Source organism: Ruditapes philippinarum, unplaced genomic scaffold (genome assembly GCF_026571515.1).
Source record: "Ruditapes philippinarum isolate M1 unplaced genomic scaffold, ASM2657151v2 ctg9111_1_1_1_1, whole genome shotgun sequence".
NCBI classification, from domain to species: domain Eukaryota; kingdom Metazoa; phylum Mollusca; class Bivalvia; order Venerida; family Veneridae; genus Ruditapes; species Ruditapes philippinarum.
The window spans coordinates 89,902-104,359 of NW_026855371.1; the positions used below are offsets into that span (position 1 = coordinate 89,902).

A 14,458-nucleotide genomic window follows, 5' to 3' on the forward strand; every position below is an offset into this window, starting at 1 on the left:
TTCGCCTTTCTTCGCCTGTTATCTGTCCAGTGAAAGCTTGACGTCTGGGGAAGAAATTTCAGTGCTTAACTTAAATCTGGTTATCTCATCTTATTACACTAGTATACAAAAATTCCGTTGACTTTTGCAGATGAAAAGGTGCTATCTGCTGTAAATTTAATGTTTACTAAATCTAAATTAACGGGAAATTGCAATCCAAAGTTCGACAAATAATATTTGGCAATACATAGCCACAGACAAAGCCTTTTCAACAGCTTTATATTCTGGACGTCATAGATAGTGATAGTCGTTATTAGTTGCCACACAACAATCATACACAGACAAAGACAATAAATATTTTTCTGTATGTTTAATGAAGAAGCATATAATATACAATTGATTTACAGTTTTCACACAGTAATTGTACAACATGAACGACGAAAGAATATATTTGTCAGAACCATACAAAATACAACTGTATTTACAAGTCTCACATACTATGAAAGTATATATTTTTCTATACATATAATGCAGAAGCATATATTGATATGTTTCACATTTTTCACAGAACAATTATTCACGATAAAAGTATGTATTTGTCTAGGTACATTGTGTACATTTGTTTTACATTTTTTACACAGTAATTATACATAATGAACAATGAAATTATATATTTGTTAGCACATTTGATGTAGAAAATAACACAATTGTTTTGCAATTTTTACAAAACAACCTGTCCCTATGAAAGTATATATTGGTCTAGGCGATTAACGTAGAACCATACAATATACAACTGGTATACATATCATAAACGCTGAAAATATATATAAAATATAATCAATATAACCATTCAAAATACAAAAAAAAAATGTGAAAACATTAAACAAGATACGTGTAATGGACTGGTGAATAATAATGCATGATATCAAAACTGCTTGTATCAGTGATTGGACAACTTTTGTCAAATATCTAATGCCAGTTAAAATATAGATAAAATAACTTTTTCTGCATTTCAGGTCTCCCTCACAGGGATAAGACGTATGATCTGATATTCAGGGATTTCCTTTTGGTATATTTTATAGCCGATATTCGGTCATATTCCCAATTGATTAAAGTATATTATTTTCCTTATCTACAAGAAAGAATTCCCATCGAAAGTTTCAATATATAACTATTTAATACGTAATTCTCAAATCTTCAAAAAAATAATGGGTTCTTCAATGTTACAGTGATTAAATGTTTAAAGATACCATCCTAGACAGTGAGTGTTTGCATTCCTTTAATCACTGCAAAAATCATGCACTCTTCCCCATTTTTTTTAACAAAACATCTCTTAAGTTTATGGGTCATGTTCTCAAAATCCTCGAAAAATATCTGGATATTATCCCCTACCGCTACCCTTGTATAACTAATACTATAGAGGTATAATGAAAATTATCTAAAATTATTGTTGTAATGAATACTAAATGTAGAAATTGACTTTTAATTATATTTTGGGGGATGTAACAGGTACTGGGGGAGGGGGGGGACTTTTAGGGATAATATCAGATCCAAGTGTATATCCCTGAGGCTATCTAACATCTTTTTTAACCTCCGACACTATATTTTATTATGGTCCGTAGGCTATGAAACTACATGTATGATAGGGTTTTGCCCAGTTGATCAGTTAATTTTTTTCCACTATAGAAGGGAATTATATATTACGTTGTTTGAACTTTATTCAGAATATAATCGCGACACATGCTGTTTAGATACTTGGCGCTTTATGTATATTTTGCGCTTGTAATAATTAACATTATCGGTTTATAAGGATGAAAACACTAACCCTATAAGAATTTATTAAGTTCAACGTTTGATTTATACATCTAAATATATCTATATATTGGTTGCTTATTTATTTTTTTATTTTTTTTTTATTTTTCCCTTTTTTTCAAAAACTTCTTTACTCGTACAATAGCTTATTTTTTTTTGTTAAAAAGGAAACACATTTACTGTAGAAAACACAAAAAATGGTGTTGAACATAAAATATGACAATGCCCTCAGATTTTCATCAGATATAATTTTGATTTAAACAAATTCTAACAGAACAAGACATATATACATTTAAACAAAAAAAAAGGATTTAAAAAATAAAAGTTCTTTTTTCATTTTGTGTTGTCACGTAATTACCTGCTGACAAATGGTTAAATATTGTCTTGTGATAATAGTATTTCAACAGATTATATGATGTCGCGTATTTTTTATGATTTCACAAAGTTATATACGGTGACGTAATTTAATGTTGATTACGTGATAATATGCTGTTATGTGATAATGTCACCAATCCGATAACTGACAATGTCAATGTATGACAGCAGACTACAGTCATAGATAAGATTCTAAAATTCACACAATTTCTAATGCAAAAAAAAAAATATAAAAAAAAATCTTTTGAGTACATCATTCCGAACTCTAAGAATTAGAGAGCTGTTATTTCGATTACTTGTTTTATTTCCTTCGTATCATCATTGATGACGATCTCAATGCATAATTTTCATCAAACCCATAATGGTAGTGTCCACAAGAACGATCCAAGGCACCGGGAAATTCACATAACGTGCCTGGTTCCACATATAATCCATTTAGATTGACAGCGGTACAATCATTATACCACCAGGCTCCATGTACCTTTACAGCGCAGTTCCCATCTGATGACATATCGTATTGACGGTCATAAGTGGAAAATCGAATTTGATGATTATAAGCAAGTCCTGTTCCTGCATAGGAATAAAATACATCATTTATTAGTTCTGGCACTGTAATTTTTACATTGCGTCAAGACAGTTTGCATGTTGACAAGCCCATATTTCATAAATCCCCACAATCATACAAAACACCTCATTCGGTTCATCACGGATGTTATACAATTATAATAATACGTATTTACATTATGACAAAGCAGATCCAATATCAGATCAGTAGAACCGCAGTGGGAAACTTTGCTCCATCAGAGACCAGGTTAATTAGTCAGCGACTGAATGAAGAACGTTATGATAAGTTTCATATTATGCACAATTTCTGCTTTTTTTTTCATAAATACATTGAAAGTTTCATACTATAATGTATAAACGAACACTAAAAGACGATCTCTAAATTGACTATAGCAAAACTTAATATTCTATATCAGGCAAAATATAGCAACATTAAAATTTCAGACATGAATTGGTTCTGCTGTAAATAAGATAGGAATGGTGAAATCTGTCTTTTGTTTTTGTATTTCTGTCTTCTTTTATTTGTTTAATTATGTATAATTTAAAGTCACAGTATACCTCAGAAACAATAAATTAGAAAAGAATAATGATTTCAAAACATGTTAGATGATTGTATCTTGACGAAAGTAGCGATAAATGTGAAATAATTTACATAGACGTAGACACAAAATATTAACAAGGTAGTATTCTGACTTTCATACAAAATTATAAACCACTATATCTGTACTAAGTGCCAAAACTGACAGATGAAACAGATGGTTCAGATTATCAGTCAATGACTCGTGTTTTGGAAATAAAATATAATAAACTTTTGCGAAACAAAAATGAAAAACATTTTTGAGGCAAAATGTGTCTTTATAACTGTATCTATAATACTGCACGTTTGTAACGTCATTTTTCATTGGATAATCACGACGTTTATATGATTTTATATACACGACTGCTGTCGATTCATGAAGAAATCTTACTTTTTTCTATAAAAATGATGATTGCTGTATTATAAATTCGTTATAAAGATTGTTGACAGGTTATATGGCCGTATATAAACGGCTGTTTGCAATATAACACTCGCGTAACGGCTCGGGTTATATATTTACAAATAGCCGTTTATATAGGGTCATATAACCTGTCAACAATCTTTACAACTAATAATATACATAACACGACGAATCAACTATTCGTGAGAGATTCTGTTTACTAGTCTTAATTTTTCTATGAAAAAAATGAATTTCTTTTTGCCTCATACTGTAACTGGTGTCAGTTGCTTACTTTTTATTAGTTTTAAAGCTGATGTGCTTTCATTTAGCTAAGTTAAAAAAATAAAATGAGCAAAATATAATAGAGAAGAAGCCAAAAACCGTCAGCATAAATTACCTGTCACGCCAACACTTGTGCATGATTCAATGTTTAGTTTATAATTTGTTCCTTCTGTTAACTGAAAGTCTTGACAAGTTTCATGTCCTGTTGTACTATCATTTCTTGCCATGTCAAGACGAATCTCTGTAGAACCTTGCTCAGCTAGTTCTTGTATATACTGTAAACCTGCGAAAATATATCATTGTAAATAAAAATATTTAGAAATTTTCCAAGATCTTAAGTAGAATTCAGTCTTCACACTTCATACCACAAAATTACAAACTGTTACAATCATAATAAAATTGCGTTCTATTGCTATGCTGCCTAATGCATTAAACTTCAACAAATATACTTCAAAAATTGATGCTTTTCAATACACTTCAACAACTTAATATGTCTATCAATACACTACAACAACTTATGTTTTAAATTATCAATACACTTCAACAACTTTATTTGTGTATTAATACACTTCAACAACTTATGTTTATCGAAATACTTCAACAACTAAATATGTTTATCAATACACTTAAACAACTTAATATGCTTATCAATACACTTCAACAATTTATATAAGCAATGCATACGGTCAACAAGAAATATTCTTAGTGTATCCGCTAATTAAAATATTTGTTTACTGTAAGCAAACTAGTTGTTCCATGTTTAAGAAATCTACCTTACGATTGCAACAAAAGGTGTTTTATTTAATTGCGATGATGTTGTACCTTAGGTGACTACACAATCACTGTACTACATTTGTTTTAAAATGTCAATGCTACAAGGAATAAAATATTTTTTCATACCTAGCCACAACTCTCCATCAACGTTCCCAAAGCCATTCTCATATTCTGTAATGTTGCGATAAAAGTCCACTGACCCGTCCATTCGTCTATGAAATATCTAGAAGAAACGCAAACAAGTTGAGCGCTTACGAATTATGTAAATAATTATTGCTTTATATACTTAACTCAATTTGTTTAACGTAAGTCTTATATAGCTAAGGCCTACAGGTCATTTCATAGAAAGGACTAAAGTGCTTATTCTTTAATTTGCTATTTGGAATGGAATTTTTGTACTTCTAATCATTTACCTGTCCCATAACAATTGACTCATTGACTCCAACGTCAAAAACGTGGTTGTACACATTACTTCATGCTTTACAGTAGATGTTGAAATCATATTTTGATAATTTCGCAATGAGATGATAAAATATAATTTACCCAACACCGGACTATATTTGAATGCGGATGAAAAGAATATATAATACGATATTGATAATATCGGCAGAAATAAACTCTGTCGTACTCTGTCGATAGTGTATTTATACGGGAATTAAAACAAACAAATATAGTCTGTGTATTTTTACATCGAAAGTATGCCTGAAAATTGGAGTAAAAATTGATATTGGCGTCTATTTGGTGCCATTTGACTGGTTGTCCGTACTGAACAGAAGAACAGCACATCATGTTTTAAATAAATGTTAAAATAGAAATGTCTTTAAAGTAAATATATTTCAACAATTTTATCACGTGAGTATGTGAACCAGGAAAGAACAATTTGCTTATCAAACATTGGAATAAAAGAATCTACATACCGTCCAACCACCGCCATATGTTTCCATGTCACAATTCACAGTCAGAATTTTACCAGATGTCCAAAGTTCTATCTCATATTGTCCACTTTTCGCCTCAGGAAACTTATCAAGGACTTCTTTACAATCACTTGGTACTACGCAAAGAACAAAAAAGCATTTGCGTCAGGAATGAATGATTCAAGAAAGTGTTTTCACCAAATGACATCATAAATTGTGTAAATAAAAACGACAAAAGAAACGTTTATCTATCAAAATAGTTATACATAGTTGGTAAATCCTACTATGTCTAAGATCTTTTATGACGTAATAATATATGTATGTCTGGTCTCAGCTTATTGTACGCAATTAGTCATTATTTTTCATGACATTTTCCTTTCCAGAATATTAACTAAATGTATTTAGTAAATGTGCAATGCATGATGCAATTTTGCTATAAAAATATACTCACATGTAAACTAATGTAAATCATAATAAGATGTATTTAAAGGTAAGGTAATTGAGTAGGCCAAGCTACGTCTTCTTGTTTTGTAGTAATGGTGGTCTTATTAAACATTTTCTTTAACTGACCATTGAATAAAGAGAACCGACAGGAAAACTGTCTTCAAAGACTATTATTTCATTTCTTTACAATAAAACATTGTATGAAATACAATGTTAATAGAAATACATGCTTAAATAGGCAAAAAGTAAAGACATTTATCATCTAATAATTTTTTTTCATGTAAATAATAAATATAATATTTAAAATAAAATAATTTGCCGTTTGAAAGATACTGTATTAATTCTAAAACAATTATAGTGTAAATATACCTGCTATTTTGACATATCCATCTTCATTATCTACTATTGAAAAAAACAACAATATTAATAGCTTGATAAATATACAAAATGTAATCGTCTAAAAGACACCATCCACTATATCATCTATTTTTCTGTCTATATACAATAACATTTAGATAATAAAAAAGCATTTATTTACATAAGCATTTTACGTGCCAAAGTAAATGTTTGTTTTTTTTGAAAGACCACCTCGCCAGTATGGTAACTTTTATTCTACCGTCATGGCTAATTTGAATGAAGTATTAAGACAAGAAAAGAACAGCAATATTTTAATACGTTACATTTTCCTTTCGTACACGTTGCAGGCTGCCATTTTCCCGAAGCCTGACATTTCACCTCTTGTTGACTAGGAACATAACCAGTGTCACATTTTACTAGAGCTACGTCAAGGAACTTGTTTTCGCCAGGTGCACTAATCTGTACTTTACCATTTTCAATTTTCTGATCAAAAGCACAGACTGGAAATAATAATAATAATAATAATAAGGTATTGTCTAAACAATAGTTAATACTTTACAAATAAAAAACCCCATTTCTAAATGATCATCGATTCACGTGCAAATTGTGATAAAGTATCCTATGCTAAGTTTATAATGCTTTTTAGTTTTTCTTTCATTTTGTTATTGCTTCGTTTTTTTAAAAAATCTTATTTGTTATACAGTATTAAAGAGACTTCACTGAAGTTTTATGACTAAACCTGACTGGAAATTATTTTTCGTTTGATCTAGGTCTAGATTTATAACTTGTGCGCAAAATTTCAGAACATTCGCTTACTTCAATTTTCTAAAATGATTATTGCAATTGCCAAAACGGCCCAAAACGATGCTTTTCACTCAAATCAGGCTAAGAATAGCACAAAAATACGAATGACTTAATTTCTGATTTTAATTTGTAAACTATCATTTGTATGTCTTTCTGGTTGATCTGCATAAGAAATTCAAATTTTAGGGTGTTTTTAGACTTTTGGACATCAGTAGAGCTCCTACAATACGCAAACGTATAAGTAAGTCGGATTTAAAAAAAATAGTTCTTGAAAAATTATTCAACATTAAATTCAATAACAATTAAAAGTGTAAAAATAATGTTAAAATAGAAGTTTTTACACACTTATGTGTTTGCACACATGTGAAGCACCATTTTGGAAACATCTTTGGTTCGCTTTACACGGCCTTGAGCTACAACTTCCAACCATTGCCTGTAAACAGAAGAAACAATATAAAAAAATATAAGTAACATTAATTAATTGCTTTGTTAAATTACAAGAACTATTAAAATGCATATTTTCTAGACACACTTTTGTAAGCGCTATGATTTTATATTATAGGCAATGAGTGAAAGAGAAACTTCTGAGATAATTTTTCGAAATAATATTCTTTGCACAATAAAATGTTAGACATGAAAACCTGTAAATAATATTCACATGTTACGATAACGATATTTTTTTCAAATAGAATTCAAATGTAAGAATAACTATTTCCCTCTAGTTATTTTTTTTCATTTCCGTCTCCAAAAGTTTCACATACATGTATTATTCCAGTGAATAAATTGAGATACTTACGCTAGGCCATTCGCTGATATCAGAGAAAATAGCGCCTCTTTTTGTTTCAAACTCCGATGGATCAACGGACGACTTGTCAACATCGTTTAATTTACACACGTGCTCGTTTCTGTCAAAGTCGAACGATTTACAGACGGACATTGACATACAGGTTCGCGCACAATCGTGATGGTTTTTATCATTAACTTCTAACACGGAATGACCGATCAAGGCTTTATTAAGATTGTCCTTGCTTGCTTCAAATGAACTACATTTGTTTGAGTAAACTGTCCCGAATAGGACAGCGTTAATTATTATAATTCCAGCAGTAAAAGCCATTGTATTAAAAGAAAAATATTACAGCTTTATAAAATGAAATCAAACAACGACCGAATCAATGTCCCGTCTCTATGGTATGGTACATGTGTGCTATATATATATATGCGAGCAGCAAATGTATAAAACATGCCCTTGTTATTGATCTTTGGTGAATCGTCCAATTAGAAAACAGTCAGGTGTTTCATCTGTTTATAATTCAATAAATGCATAACAACCAAGTATATGGTTTTGTTTACATATCAAGAACTTTCGCTTGAAGCATTGATATATGGCCGTGAATAAAATCTAAAAACCGGTGTAACGAAGTAGTTTGACACCCACTTATGACAATCCGTCATTACATTTAAAACAGTATTGACTCCCCCGTTGGGTAACATTTTAAAACATTATGACATCCTAACCATAGTAGCCATTAGGTACGTTAACGAGATGTCAATTAAGAATTTGTTTTAAAAAATAAATCGGGCAAAAATATCTTAAGATTGCTCAACAGAATGCATGCCTTATAGTTAAATTTGATTATAGAGCTAACTATGATACATACAACAACAACAACAACAGTGACAACGACGACCAAAACAACACCAAAGATGGCGGCGGCGAAGACGACAATTATAACAAAAACAAACAGATATTTATAAGAATTGATAAAAAGCAACATCGGCAATTACTTAAACATAAATCGATAATATGCATAAGAAAAGGGCTCAACACAAGCTCTTTGACAGCTTTTATTTTACATTTCACTAGCATGACCATATTTAGTAAAATCCATTGGCTGACACATAACTAGAGACTCAACGAACTTAAAACTGCACACTTTCGGCCACACAATTCACGCAACAATAACTTTTTCTTTAAAGCTTTCATGTTTTATCTTATATCTAAATTGAATCCATCCATCGGAATTCACTTAAATATAATTTCGGGATAATTACAAAATGTTATTCCTTTTTGGGAAAAAGATATCGTGAAACGGCAATCTACCGGAAGTTGATATTGATGCGGCGTCTATTGCTATCTATTTTATATTTCTTGAATAATTTGCATAAAAAGGTAATTATTTTGACTGTTATTTGTCAAAACTTGTACAATATACCTAAATCGGTCAAAATTAATCGTCCTTTATGATAAATTCATCAAACGATCATAAACGCGCTAAAATGTCCCATTTCGGGAAAAATACTTTTGCAAAATAACGTATTGGGTTGGTGGTAAAAGGCAATGAATTCGGAATGGGAACCAAAATGTTACAGATAACCTGTAAACCTATGAAAGACCGGTGGGGACTTTCAAATTCATAAATTCCCGAAGATTTAATATCTTAATTAGCTCCAGCAGGTGAGAAGGTTTGGATCCCTGGAGATGCTTTAAGTTTGTAACACCCGAGATAAGTCAAAATCATATTTTCTGTTTCGGCACCATATGACCTAAATGTAATTGGTGCGCTGCAAAACCAAACCTTACATAAAAAGTGTTAAATATCACTTCCTCGTCTAAAAATCTATATGTTTAAGTAGCTTTACCTCATGCTCAGAGAGTGTTGTTGATCTATATACTTAAACATCGGAGTCAAAGGGGACAAACAAGTAATTTATGTTGCTGGGCAAGTTCGATCTATATACTTAAAGATCGGAGTTAAAGGTGTTAAACTTAAGTTGCCGATCATGCTCAGAAAGTCGTATTGATCTTTATACTTAAAAGTCGGAGTCAAATGGGTAAAACAATTAAGGTTGCTGGGCATGTTCTAAAATATAGCTGTCGATACTTTAACCTAGAGATCGAAGTCATGAACTATCGTTAACTTCGTTAAATTGAAATCCTGAATTCGTGAAGTTGAAATGTCCCCATAAGTGCATTTTCAGCGCTACTTTTGTCAGCTTTGTAGCATGTATCATGCTCTAAACCCTTAATTAAAACATTATTCAACATATGTTTGGCTTCTCAAAAGACTTAGAAGGTAAATAAAGATTTTTAAAGCTTAATTTGTGTCTAAATATATTTTGTATTTTACCCATCAACGGCCTGTATGTTTTCCGTTAAATTATTTCGGTAATTTCCGTAGGTAAAGTACTTTTCACATCATGTCCGTACATTGTTGAGTAAGCGACACCTTTTAAGATTTTTATTGGTTTTAGTATACATGTATAACAGTGGGTATGTCGCATAAGAAAGAATACGTGAAATGGAATATATGTCGAAAGATGTAAAAGATTTGTTAAAGCATGCCCGCACAGTTACAATTGCAAAGTTACGTTATGTACTTATGAGTTGATACTTTAAGGCACACGTGAAACTTCCGTGTTGTACACTTTCAATTTAGTGAAAATAATAAAAGTAGTTTCTAATTTTGTTTTCACACACATTTGGTGACAATATATTTCTAGATGAAGAAATTCCATGGCCGACTTAAAATCACGTGTCCTGTATCATTGTAGGTTCGAATCCCGCAAGGGAGTTTTGATGTTGTTTTTTTTCATGCGAGGGAGCTATTAGGCAAGCTTAATGAATGTTGATGGCTTAACTAAGCTAGTCCACAATTGCTTGAAAAACTACAAAAAGGAGAACCTGTGATTCCAGGAATTAATCTCTATCTGACAGTGTCAGTCGGCTTTGAACTCCAACAAAACAAAACTCAACAAAACATTTTTTTTTCTTGATGATGATAAAGTATATTATTTAGCTTCCTACCCTCAAAATGGTTTCCATCTTTACATAAAAAACATTTCAATTAAAATAAATGTATATTCATAGTAAAGTATAATAGTAATTTTTAATTTTTATAACGTTTCCAATGGACGTCATTAGTCTTCCGACTTGATTGGCATGAATAATGCTTACCATGATATGCTTTGATATCTAATTAATCTTATGGTACGAAAAGAAAATTTAAATTTGAATTATTTATATTGACATTCAAAGCCATCGAAAATGATTTATTTTAAATGAAATTAATATTTGTATTAATATTTACACTGTTTTAAATTGATGTCGTAAAACATGTGACGTAAAAGATGTGTTGTGAATTTTCTTTTGATAAATTTAATTGCCTTGAGCTGAAAACATATTGAAAAATGAATTATTAATAACTACATTTTCAACTATTTTCAATTATTTTGAACGTTTTTTTTTTGTTGTTGTTTTTATTTCTACAGAAATGATAGGAAGGTCTTAATGGCAGAAACGTGCCGTCCCTTGCCTGTAAAAATAACGAATGAGCAAGTTCAAGAATAAAAAAAAAATAGAAAAAAAAAAGAAATTCAGTTTCCACTTTTCTTTGCCCTATTGACACAAAATTCCATGTCTTCCAATTTCCTAGCCGCTTTTTAAAAGTTGACAGATCTGTCAACACTTGTCTTCAAATAAGTTTTCTTTCTTCTTAAAAGATGTATAACTAACAAATCCAAATGATATCCCTCTGAATCAAACAAAATTATTTTCCTCCTATGAAATACACAACTTTTAAAAATGGCGGCGCTTACATTTCACAGAGCCAGGTCTAATATAAGTTTGCTTCTTTAAAAAGAAGCATGCGAGAGGTCTCTAATAAATAATATTTCTATACACGGTTCATAAGGTCATAAAATAGAACTTGGCTATTTAGTTACGAAATTACTCGTTTTTAACAAAAATCTGTCAAAAACACGTTTTCGCTGAAAATGTAAAGAATAAGTCCAAGTGAAAGCATGATTATAAAATCAATTAAAATAAAATTATGCATCACAATTATATACTAGCAACAGACTTAAAGCATTTTCAACACTTAAACTACAACAACTCAACTCAACAACAACCACTCTTCAACTCCAATACACTCATAGAGCCCCAATCGAAAGCACAATCAGCTAGCGTTATTTATGTGCAAAAGTGGACTGACGCGCGACACACTTGCGTAAAACAAGTCTGCACGGTTCCTTGCACGACTAAATGCTGCGCGTGCTAAAATGCCTTAACAATGTTCAAAACGGTGCACAAGTAATTCAGATATACAGACTGTTGTGCAATACAAACATAAGTACAAGAAACATAAATATACATCAATAGCATAACATTTGTACAACATTGCATCTTACAAATTCGTAGTATATATAGTTCTACAGATACTACAAGTAATAATGATGATTTGTTGAAAAAGGATTGGGTAAATGCTTTGTTTTTTTTTTTCAGTATTCTAGCTAGACTTAAAAACCCAATGAACGATGAACTTAATTGTTTTTTATTCAAAATTGAAATCTGACCTTTTGCATGTTGTGCATGTTTTGATTTTGTAGTCATTCGCCACTAAAGAAGTCATTTCAATTTTGCATAACAACAGTGCAACTAAGTGCAGCATATACTTGCAAAAAGTTAATATATATTTGTACTTTTTATGGTATACAAGATTGATACAGTAACTTTTGACTAACTATTCTTTAAAATTGTCAACAGCAGAAAAATAAACTGAGAAAATCCCCTTTATATAGCTCAACATTTCAACCTGTATAATTATAGACAAAGCAGTAATGATTTTCATTCATAAAATCTAATATTTTTTTCTAAAAATAGTACTTAAAATTTGCGACCTCTTCAGGGGGTCGAACGTATAGCGGTGCGATACTCCGTTAAGCGAGGTGAAATTATGCGATACGGACTAATGGCCGACGAAAGTGGGAATGAGCATGTTTCTTTTCAAATATTTGTTGTATAATGTAATTTCTTGAAGAATAGCATTGTGCATGCTGATCAGAACTTATAATTGTAAATGATCGTCAAAATAAAATACTTAATTGATGTTATTTAGGTATGTGTTGCTGCATATTCAACTGTCAACTTGATATGCACATGCAAACGAATAATGTATCAGTAGCATATCGTATTGCGTGCACTGGTCGGAAAAAAACGCCTCCAATCCTTTCTAAAGTCCATTCAATACCTTGAAAAGTACATGTAATAAAATGTGTTGTTGTTTGATTTGTTTTTTTTTTTTGCAATGGAACTTGAAATTTTATGAAAAAAATACTGGTTTGATTTCCTCTATGGATTTGATGTTAATATGTTTTTTCAAAAAATTAAAAAAAAAAAAAAAACATTGACAAATGCCTATTGGATAACCCCTATTTATATAATGTCATTTTAGGTCAAAGATTAAAGCCATTGTGACACTTTTATTATACAGGCTTGAATGTAGTCTACTTTTGCCTACTTTCCTACTTTTTTGCCATACTCCTGCTGTTTATACAAATATTCCTACTATTCCTACTTTTTGAATAAAAATAAACTGAAAAAATGTATATATAAACATGTAAAAGTTGCAGCATGAAATGTGCAACATGATATAAAGACTGATTGCATATACTGTTTGTAAAGAGAATATATCAATTACTTATATCACAATTAGGTATGTGTTCACTCTATAGATGCAAAGCAAGACATTATCAGTTCAGTATAGGTAAAAGCACGGGTGTAATATAAATCCGTGGTAAAAGTTATGAATTATTCATCATAGTGCTTCTTAATGACATGATGATAATCTAAGCTACGAATGTTCGCGGATTTGTTACATGCACGTTTTCCGCGGGAAATGTATTCAACGCGAAAAGCGCTAACTTAATAACCGCGAAATAATCTCTAGGAATACAGTATTGCCTAATCAATATCAAGAGCAAAAACAAATGTCAGACATATCATAGATAAACGAAAGTGGAAAATAAACTACAAAATGAAATTGCATAGATTCTTCTGTAATAAATTAGACTACAGAAAAATAACTTAACACAAATTCCATGATCAAAAGGAAAAATGAATCACAAACAAGATACAGTACAGTACAAAAAAGAAGACTCTTGTTGTTGAAAAGGGCGACCAATTTTTGGAATGAAGATACAGTAGCTATGAACGTTGTTAAAAATCGAGAGATGACACAAAATATAGTTATCTATGATCTTTGAGCAAAGGTTACTTTTTCCAACTCCTAATTACCACATGTGGATAGCGGTGATTCGCAGCATGTCATGTTAATAAATGAGAACGGGAACAAATGTTATTGAAAGCAGTATAAAAGTCAAAACAAAAAATAAACTTTT

The 14,458-nt window shown here is 30.8% G+C and overlaps 1 protein-coding gene across 1 annotated transcript; it reads right to left on the reverse strand.

Moving 5' to 3' along the window:
* Nucleotides 1-334: 334 nt before the first annotated feature.
* Nucleotides 335-8,480, reverse strand: LOC132743087 (ficolin-2-like). Its single transcript, XM_060731596.1, has 7 exons — nucleotides 8,079-8,480; nucleotides 7,628-7,715; nucleotides 6,802-6,978; nucleotides 5,681-5,814; nucleotides 4,890-4,986; nucleotides 4,105-4,272; nucleotides 335-2,736 (listed from the first exon to the last, which is right to left on the reverse strand). The coding sequence occupies exons 1-7, from the start codon at nucleotides 8,394-8,396 to the stop codon at nucleotides 2,468-2,470; spliced, it is 1,251 nt and encodes a 416-aa protein (XP_060587579.1). The 5' UTR covers nucleotides 8,397-8,480; the 3' UTR covers nucleotides 335-2,467.
* Nucleotides 8,481-14,458: the final 5,978 nt, after the last annotated feature.